Source organism: Propithecus coquereli, unplaced genomic scaffold (assembly GCF_000956105.1).
Source record: "Propithecus coquereli isolate 6110/MARCELLA unplaced genomic scaffold, Pcoq_1.0 Scaffold77, whole genome shotgun sequence".
Taxonomy (NCBI): domain Eukaryota; kingdom Metazoa; phylum Chordata; class Mammalia; order Primates; family Indriidae; genus Propithecus; species Propithecus coquereli.
In genome coordinates, this window is record NW_012153840.1 from 837,680 (window position 1) to 847,533 (window position 9,854).

Genomic DNA, 9,854 nt, shown 5'->3' on the forward strand with positions numbered 1-9,854 from the left:
CAACCCTTTCAAGGGGCAGAGGGCTCTGTGGGGCCAATGCCCAGCTTTGGGCAAAAGGTGACATCTCCAAGTCACAGTCTGGCCACAAAACCCCCTATTTGGAGTCTTGGTAGAAAATAATAACAACGATCACAACGATGAAAGAAGGAGAGAGAAAAGACAGGGTACGGTTCTCCCCAGGCTGTGGGGACCCTGTGAGCCCAGCACGCCTCCCGCAGTTGGATCTGGTCCCTTCCCACCCCAGACTCGCTCAGTAGCTCGCGCCTCCTTCACCCCTCTCTGGGGCGGGTGCTGGGCTCCTGGTCCCAGCCTCTCGCTCCCCTGCAGGTGCCAGGCGAGGGGGAAGCACCTAGAAGGCGGCCTTGGGGGAAAGGTGGCTTCCTGCAGGACGCCCCTGCTGGTGTCTTCACCTGGCCTCTGGGCGGGGCCTGTTCTAGTCCCAGCCCCACCCACTGCCCTCCAGGCTCAGCCTGTCGGCCCATCCAGGTTGGTCTCAGCTGCCGGAGAGCTGCCGGTGCCACAGCAGGAGCTTTGAAACTGCCAGGAAGAGGGGGGGGGCGGGCTGCTGCTTCTCACCAGTACCCGAGCAGGCAGGTCATGCCAGGCGGGCACCGCGCTGCCTCGGATTCTCACTCCCTTGGCATCCCACCCCCACCCCTGCCCCAGGCCCTGGAGATGGGGCTCGTGCTGCTCCATCTCTCAGGTGCCCAGATCCATGGGCTGCTCTTGGGGGGTGCGATGGGTAGGTGTGGGGACTTGGGGTGAGTCCCGGGCCGCCCCACAGTGGGATTTGCCCCCACCAGCTCTTCCGAGCTGCTCCCGGGCCCCTCCCGATCTTCACCTGCCCAGGCTGCTTCCCTCTGGTGACATCTCATGGTGCAGCCCCCAGACCCAACCAAACCCCAGGTATGCAGTCCTGGCATGTCCCCAAACGCACAGTTGGGTGAGGCAATGGATTTAAAAGCACCCCTTTAAATGAAAGGGGCCACAATCATTACTACCACAGGAGTCACCCCTGCTGAGTGTCTTTGTAATTATTGTTATTATCTTTGTCATCACTTCCATCGTTATGCTGAGGAGCCTGTGCCCTCACAAGGCAGGCACAGGGTTGGGGGTGGGAGCCTTTTGCACGCTTCAAGACCCACTTCAAATGCCCCCTCTTCTCTGGAGTGGAGTGTGCCCTCAGATCTAGTCCCTCAACTGCTCTGAGCCTCGATTTCCCTCCTCTGTAAAATGGGCATAATCCAAAGAGCTACTTTCCAGGACTGCAGGGGGTTCTGTGAGACGAGGCATCTGGGGAGAAACACCCATCAGCGTTAGAGGTTGTCGTCACCACCACTGTTACTCTTCTCAGAGTGCCCGCCGCCGGCCCCGAAAGCCCGGTCCACTCCAGCCGGAAGCCACGTCCTTCCGCTGCCCCCACAGCACTGGTTGACATCTTCCCGGGGGCCCCTGTGCGGCCCAGAGCACCACCCTCCTGGCTCCCCCTGCAACGCCCCCACCCCATGCCCAGAGCAGGGCCAGGAGCACCAGGTTCAATAGACAGGCTACGAGGAGCACGGAGAACATTCTTAGAGAATCTCACAAAGGGAGGCGCAGAGGACAGGACAGGTCATCCCCAGCCATGCCAAGAGATGTGCCCGCCCGCTGGCCAGGGCCTAAGGGAGCATGTTTCACATAGCACTGGGGGGGGGGAAGGGTCCGCATTTTCAGGCACCTACCATGTGCGGGCACATGCTTAGCTTTTGATACCCATGATCTCATGTGTGCTTCACAACAACCCTCCCAGGTACATGTCTCTGTCCCCACTTAACAGATGGAGAAATTGTCTCAGAGAGGTTAAGTAACTTTCCTCAGGTCACACAGGTGGCAAAGCGAGGAGGAAGCATCGGGCTTGTCTTCCGCCTTGTGCTGCCCTGGCTGGCATTAATGTGCCCTCAGCTTGTCCCTGTCGGGGACTGGAAGCAAAAGATAGTCGGAGAGGATGTAGGAAGGAAACGTGGCAACGCGAGCTCGTCAGTAAGGTTTCTGAGGCGCGGGCTGGGAAGGCCTAAGGCAGGATGGAGGCACCGAGGCAGGACAGTCACTTCCACCTGTCCCCACCCATGCACGCGAACCTCACAGGGGCAAGGCCAGTGCAGGCCAGGAGGAGGGCGCCCGTGACATTCTGGTCCCTGCCTGCCCTAGGCCTTGGGTCAGAGGGACCTCAGAGCACAGGACTGTGTGCAGGAACACTCCCCGTGACGGGCAGCTCACTACCTCACAGACCTCTCTGCTTTGACGGCTCAGGTAATTAGAAAGCATTTTCTTTTGCTCGGCTGCAACATGCCTCCCAAAACCTTCTGCCCACTGGGGCTCGACAGGCCAACCTATGTCAGCGACTCAGAAGTTTCCCACCTGGTCTCCAGGGAAAGAGCAGCACAGCAGCCCCAGCGACGTCAGCCTGCCATCCCTCCTGCCCTGCAGCTGGGACATCGCCTGCCACTGGCGGTCCTGCGGGGCGCTGTGCCGGGTGCGTGGTGGGGGCGGGAGGGGAGAATTATGCAGAATCAGACGGAAAGGCTGGGGAGCAGCCAGTGCCCGCTGAGCCCGTGGCTCCCCGCACGCCCGCCAGCCTCCTGCCCACCAAGAGCCCCGGAGGTGCCAATCTCCAGGTATCCTGGACTGAACCACAAGAAATGCCACAGGATCAGCCAGCAGGAGCCAGCGAGTCCCCTCTGATGCAGCAGCTCCATGGGTGGTTCTGCGGGAGAGTGACAGTCCCACAGTGCTGGCCGCCTCCCACCCCCGGCTCCGTGCTGAAGGCCAACAGCCCCCCAGGGGCACACGGAGCTGCCATAAGAGCTGCCAGCAGCTCTGCCTCAGCGTGCTTTGCTGAGCACCCACTGTGCACCAGGCACCACCCCAGACACCAGGAAAGCAGAACGAACCAGCCCCAGGTCCGCACGCACAGGTACAGCACAGTTTACAGTGTTTGTACTCCCTCCTCTGGTTCCATCCCCAGCCTCCGCCTGCTGAGCCTCTCCCCATCTTAAGAACATGAACCAAAATGCAGAGAGGTCCTGCAGAGCGTGACCACAGCAGAGTGGGCCTGGGAGACCCCACCCGGCTCTGCCTCCAAAGCTCAGCCGCTGTCCTGCCCCACCCCACCCCACAGACTGACTCGGCAACCTGGAAGATTCCCAGATCATGGGCGATCTTAAGGTTGAGCTCACAGAATCTGGATTCAGGCAGACCTGGGGCCAAATCTCAGCTCTGGCATTTGTGGGCTGTGTGACTTCAGAAAAATATCTCAGCCTCTCTGTGTCTTAGTTTGTATGCAAAATGAGGATCATAGTAGTCCCTACCTCACAGGCTTGTTGTGAGATTTAACTGAGATAGTGCAGTGAGCACTTAAAACAGGGCCAGCATCATTGTCGTTACCGTCACAGAGGGCATCTGAAGGGCATGGAGGAGTGGGCAGACCTGGGCCAGAGAGGACACAGGCCGTGTGGATAAGGACTCTTGCAACTCCCTTCACTCCCCTTACCTGACCAAGAAAATGGATTAGGTGTGTGATCATTAAAACGCACATCCTGAAATGCGTTTAACTCCCCGGCTAAGACAGGAGCCCCTCACAGTGGGCACAGGCCATATCATGCCACCCCCAGAGCCAGGCACAGGGCAGGTGGCCAGGAGCATTGGTGAAACAGAAGAGGTGTGGGTGCCAGGCAGCAGGAGGGGGCAGCTCAGACCCCTGCCCCTGGGCTCCTAGCCCTGGCTTTGGTTTTCCCCTTGGTCCTCCCACTCCCCAGGGCTGGCTGTGGCTAACCGAGGTCAGGGGAGGGTGATGGCCAATGGCCCACAGACCACACGGCATGCACAGGCATTTCCTTGGAAGTCTAGAATCACACATGGTGTGGCTGTGTCCTCTCCTTCCCTCCTTCCTAGCGAGAACCATCATGGGTGCCTTTTGCCCTGTCATTGATCAGGGAGGGGCCACCCAGAGAGCCTGGGAGGAGGGGCCAGGCTGGACAGGCCTGCCCTCACGTGGACCCCTGCCCTCCCAGGATTGGGGGCCAGGGGGCAGGCAGCTTTCACTCACTGGTCTCCCAGCAGAGGCCGGTGGGGGCTGGGGACTGGAGCATCCCTGAGAGGAAGGGCGCTGAGTTTAGAGTCCACGCCATGTGTCACTTCTCTCCCTAAAGCAAACCCGTGCTCCGTGGACTGTGGAACTGCTCATCTGTGAAATGGGAGAAATAAAGGTGCCAGCTTCACAGGTACAAACAATAAACGAGGTCGTTCCCATCTAGCTGGGAGAAAACAGGCTCAGAAAGGCTAAGTGACTGGCCCAAGGTCACACAGCCCCCAAAGACCAGCCTGTCCCCCCACCGGCAGTCGTGACCAGCAGCCACTCTGTTCCCAGCTGTGGTTGGACTGGCCCTCGGTGGCCCCACCCCCTGTGGGCTTCCTCCTGTGGGCTCAGCCAGGGTGGAGCCTCCAGGTCGGGGTGCAGCCTGCTTCCTCCTCACCCATGTCAGGAAGCCCCAGCCTGCTTGTCCCACTGTCCTGCAGCCTCGCGCCCAGCCTGGCTGGACACACCAGCTGCACCCTCCTCTGCAGGGTCCTGCTTCAGAGTTTTTGACCTTCCCCCTGTCCCCCTCTCCCCGCAGGGTGCCTGAGAGCCAGGGTGGGGGCAGCAGGGGTCGCTGACGTGCTGGGAAGGACGAGGGAGAAGCACTAGGCAGGACTTCCGGTGATCTTGGCCTCACATGCAGAGTGACCAGGTTCTCTGCTCTGGGGCCCAGGGTGCATTTGGAGGCCTAAACACAGGTCTGTGTCACCTGAGAGGCCAGAGTCCTGCCACCACCCTGCCACAACCCTGCAGGTCCCAGCTTCCTCAGCACCAGCCCCCCTGAGGGCCCCAGTGCCCACCTGCAGGCCAGCATCTGGAATCCCTAGGCCTTTCCAGCTCACAGCTGGGGCTCCCCTCCTGGTGGCTGCTGTGCTTGGCTGGGTGCGGATTTGCAGTTCCTTCCAGCCCCACAGCCCATCCCCCGCACCCTCGAGGGGCGGGTGGTTCGGCAGAGCCGAGCAGCTGCTTAGAAGCCACATAGACCGAGGCTACTCAGGCTGCTCAGGACAGAGCAAGGGGAGGACGGCCCAGTGGAGGGAGGACAGAGCAAGGGGAGGACGGCACGGTGGAGGGAGGACAGAACAAGGGGAGGACGGCACGGTGGAGGGAGGACAGAGCAAGAGGAAGACGGCACAGTGAAAGGAAAGCACCGTGGGGGGGCGGGGAACCACAACACCACAGGTGAACCACCGCCCTGTGCTCCTCGCATCTAGAGCAGGACCTGCATCTGGTCCTCTCAGTGCCCCCAGCCCTGGGCCCACATGGGAGGAAGGCTGTGAACCTGGAAGGGGGAGGGAGAGCTGGGGGTGGCAGGGACGGAGCTGAGAGGGAGGAGGAAAAAGTGCAGAATGAGGACACATTCCAAGACTAGAGCCCAGGAAATGACAGGAAGGGCAGGGCGGGAAGTGGGGCACCTGCGAGGGTCCCGAATGGCAGGTGGCAGCAGGGACCCAGGGAGGCAGGGAGGCCCGTAGAATTGAGGGCTGGCTGGCTTCTGAGGCCCTTCCCGACGCCAGTCCTTTACGTTTCAAGAATGCACGCGCGCCACCGTGCCAAGTGCAGATTCTACGACCCCGGGGCCATCAGCGCCCGTGGAACTTATGGGTGACCCGGCCAGCCTCACGTTCGCCAACACTTGAACTTTTAACATCCCTCCTCACAAAGGGTGTCCTTCCTGTGTCGGTGACACAGCAACAGGATGGAGCGAGGAGGACAGAAGGTGTCCCAGCCCAGCGCCGGCAGCCTGTCGGTCGCTAGAAATTAGTGTCGGCACCAATCCTGTAATTATCCCATGAAGAGCACCATTACGCTTCATTGTTCTACGCCGGTTAAAAGCATTAATTTACTAGACATGCACACTAAGTGTGCCACACATTTTACAGCTCTGTCTTGGTGTTTTCATTTTCTGAAATACAGGGAACCCCAGAAACTGCATCTGAGAGGCCCTACAGCATCCCTCCCCTGTACCCCTCGAATTCTACCGCGCCCTGATCTGAAGAGTCCATTTTGCACTAATGCTTTGGCGGGGGTGGGGAAGGCCTGGGAATAGTCCCCGTCCCCTGCCCAGCCAGCCTTCTTCATCCCAAAGAATAAACATTCATTATGGCCTCCAGCCTGGGGCTCTGATTCCGGGCAGACACGGAGGGCCACGCTGGGCCCACTCACGGATTCCCCACAGTGCCCATGCTTCATTGGCATGAGCCACCTCAAGTCCCCAGGCAAGGACAGGGACAGCCAGGGCAGTCTGGCCAGACCCAGGGAGTCAGGAGGGTGAGCCAGCCCACGGGGGCACAGGACAGGGTGGCGAGCCAGCGTGCTGGGGTGTGGGAGTGGGGTCTCCAGCACATACTGAGCCGAGGATTCCTAAGGGTTCCTCGGGCTGGGACACTCCGGGGCACATAATTACCCCAAACACAAATATTTCTCCAAATAACCAGTCCACACAGCCCCGGGGGAATTAATCACTCCAGTGAGGGTGCCCCTACACGCCCATCTCCTGGAGGGCTCAGACTCCGAACAGCTCAGGTGACCTGCACACCTCCTCTCCCAGGAGGCGTCCCCCTGCTACCAGCAAGGCCAGTTAGAAACCCCTTGCTTGGCTTCAGCTGGAGCCAGGCGCGGGGCAAATGGGGTGGGGAGGTCCCAAGGTCATCGTTCGTCATCCAGGGTAGCCCCTTTCTCCCAGCCAGCCCGGCTCCTGGAGTGAGCTTCAGGCTCCTCTCAAAAACCGTCCCAGGCCGACAATCCCATGCCCCCCTTCTCCACCTGTCGCAGCCCTAGCTGGCCGGAAGTTCTGCCTTATTGCTGCCAAATAAACGTCTGTGTTCTGGTCTAGAGACTCTCCGTGGCTAAGACCCTAGTCAGCACCAGTGTCTGGGGGCGAAGGTTCGTGAAGGGCCTATGGGCAGAGGCCTCCCATGTGTTCAGTTCAGGACCCTGAGGCAGCCTCTGCCCCCAGGGCCAGCCAGAGCACAGCAGCCGTGAACCACCCAGGCAGCTTCTCGTGGCCCCTCAGCCGGGCCGGGCCTGCATTTGAGGTTACCAAGGTGTTCCCTAAGGACCCGCCCAGACAGCACCACCCTGTGCTCCCGCCACACACACGCTGAGCTGTCCTTGTCTCCTCCCACCCTCTCAGGTGGGATGGAAAGAACAGATGCTGGAGAAAGAGATGCCCGCAAGCCACGAGCACCACCAGGGCACCCACCGTGCAAGGGGCCCGGCACACGCTTGGTCTCATTATCTTTCCCCAAACCCATTAAGGTTGGTGTTGTTGTTTCCCCATTTTTCAGCTGTAGAAACTGAAGCTCAGAGAAGTGTAGCAGCTTGCCCAGGGCCACATAGCCACGAATGGAGCCCGGATGAGAACCCAGGTCTGTTCAACTGCAGAGTCTGGGCACTTAACCTCCATGCCGAACTGCAGAGGGGACTCAGCTCATCTCACTGGGGCTCAGACGGAGGACGAGTGACTTGGCCCATGTCGGACAGCAAGAGCCTGCAGCAGCGCTGGGACCAGAACCCAGGACTCCGGCCTCCCCAGGAAAGGCTGTGGCCTTAGTAGCACCACACAGAGCCTGAGGTCCCGAAATTGCCTTCCAGAAACCGCCTGGAATCGGGAAAGGTGAGGCCGACTAGGGACCCCTTCTCTGCTCTCAGTGTGAAGGTAGGACTGCCAGATAAAACGCAGGATGCCCGGCTGGACTGGAGTGTCAGCTGAACAGCAGATTCTGGAGTGTAAGAATGTCCTACACAATACACTAAAAAAGTTACTTGTTTTTTATGTGAAATTTGAACTTAATAGGGCATCATGTATTTTTATTTGTTAAATCTGGCAACCCCTTGTTAACAGGGCAGGAAAAAATGGGGTCTCCACTGGCCACCTAGATTCAGGAGAACCAGCCCCCGTGCCGGGGCTCCCAGCAGAGTCCAGGCCCAGGGCTCCCGGCTGTGCTCCCCAGCCCCGGCACTGGGGCCCCAGGACACCGCCCAGGACAGGAGCAGAGAGGGCTTCCAGGCAGAGGATCCCCTGAGGCTCTGTGGGCAGCCGGGCCTGGCGTAATTAACGGGCCCCCAGCTCCTCTTTGAGGGGGACTCCGACCCTGAGCCCCCACCTGGTCCAGCAGGGATGGAGTCCGCAGTCTGTCGGAGTTGGAAATGCCCCAGAAACCACCAAGTCCCCCTCCTTCAGTGGCCAACTGTGGAAACTGAGGCCGGGCCAGGTGCCTGGGTCCCCATCTGGGCAGAGCCGGGACAGGGAGGATTTGGGCCAACAGGAGAAGCTGATGTGACTGCCGCCCCCTCGGATGTCATTATCGTCACCATCACCATCCTACGGCCACCATCGTCCTCACCGTCATCACCATCATCATCACCGTCATCACCACCATCTCATGGCAAACACGCACCCCAGGTCTTGCTCCGGATTTTCTCCTTCTATTACTCATAGTTTGTGCCCTCACCGCTCCCCCCCGGAACCCGACCATCCCGGTCGCGCCAGCGGACCTCCAAGGATCAAGCTGCGACGCTCATCCCTCCACCTCACAGACACGGGGTGGGGTGGGGGATGGTGAGAAATCGAGGGAGGGGAGAACCTACTAGACAAGTTCTAAAAGAGCTGTAACACTTTTTGTTTTTTTAACTTTTCCCTGTCTTGAGTGACAATTCATTCTGATGCTTCACAAGCTCCCCCCGACGTCAGAACGCAGAGCCCAGACCCCAAAGCCTGACCCCGGGGCTCAGAGCCAGCACCCTGAGGCTTACCCAGGGGCTTGAGGCCCATGTCCTGGCCCTGGTGCTCGGGAGCCAGAGACCCAGGGAGGACCTGACCAGACCCTAGTCCCTCCCTGCCAGAATCGGCAGCCAATTCCACCTTCTCTGCTGTCTAAACAAGCTCCCGCCAGCGTCCCCCGGCATGCCCAATTTGGCGCCCACCCCACCGCCTCGGGCCCTCCGTTCTAGCCCGGTTCTCTGCAGCGAGGCAGGCGCTGCCCAGCTCTCTCTCACCTGTGAACGTCCACGAGCATCTCAACTCCCACCACACACACGGCATGGGTGGGCGTCTTCGGGGACAGCTGTACAGCTCTCTGCGGGGCCATCCTGTCCCCTGGCTCCCCAGCTCCTCTCCTGGGCATCTGGCCGCCAGGAAGGAGTGTGGGTTCTGACGGGCTGCTGCCCTCCTCCTCCCTTTTAATTTCACCCTGTGACCTGATTAGCCTGCCTGAGCCGGGTCCCCACCTCCTGGCTCCATGCCCGCCCTGCTCATTCAAGGCTGTCAATCCAGGAGGTCTGGGGAGGAGGCGCCCAAGGCCTCTCTGGAGGGTGGGGAAGGGGGGCTTCAGCTGGGCACCGGGCAGAGCCTCCACAAACCCCTCAGAGGCCCTGCCCGCCCCTCTCAGACGCCCGGTGCCTGAAGCCCTGCCGTAACGATGTCAGCGTTCGTGAGGGCTACGTGCCAGCCCTGCCTGTCACCACCTAAGATCATTCTTGAATTGTTTAATCTCTCTGCGGCTCGGTTTCCCCAGTGTAAGTTGGCAGCTGTAACAACAGTGCCCGGTCCACTGGGTTGATGTGGGGGTGACATGAGCCGCGTGTAGGAGGTTTAGCGCGGTGCCTGGAACTTAGTATCCACTACAAGAAATGCCCACGACGATTACTCGCTCCCTCGCTTTACAGAGGGTACAAGAACTTTACAGAGGGTACCAGAACTGTGCTAGCAAGTGGTAGAGCCTAAACTGGCCCACGG

At 60.1% G+C, this 9,854-nt stretch overlaps 1 protein-coding gene across 1 annotated transcript in view; it reads right to left on the bottom strand.

Annotated features, from left to right (window-relative positions):
* PADI1 (peptidyl arginine deiminase, type I) overlaps positions 1-9,226 on the bottom strand; it is a 39,723-nt gene extending 30,497 nt beyond the window's left edge. Inside the window, exon 1 of the mRNA XM_012662544.1 lies at positions 9,116-9,226. Within this exon, the coding sequence (XP_012517998.1) occupies positions 9,116-9,207 (92 nt within the window). The 5' untranslated portion in view covers positions 9,208-9,226. The remainder of the gene's footprint in view (positions 1-9,115) is intronic.
* Between the last annotated feature and the right edge of the window lie 628 nt (positions 9,227-9,854).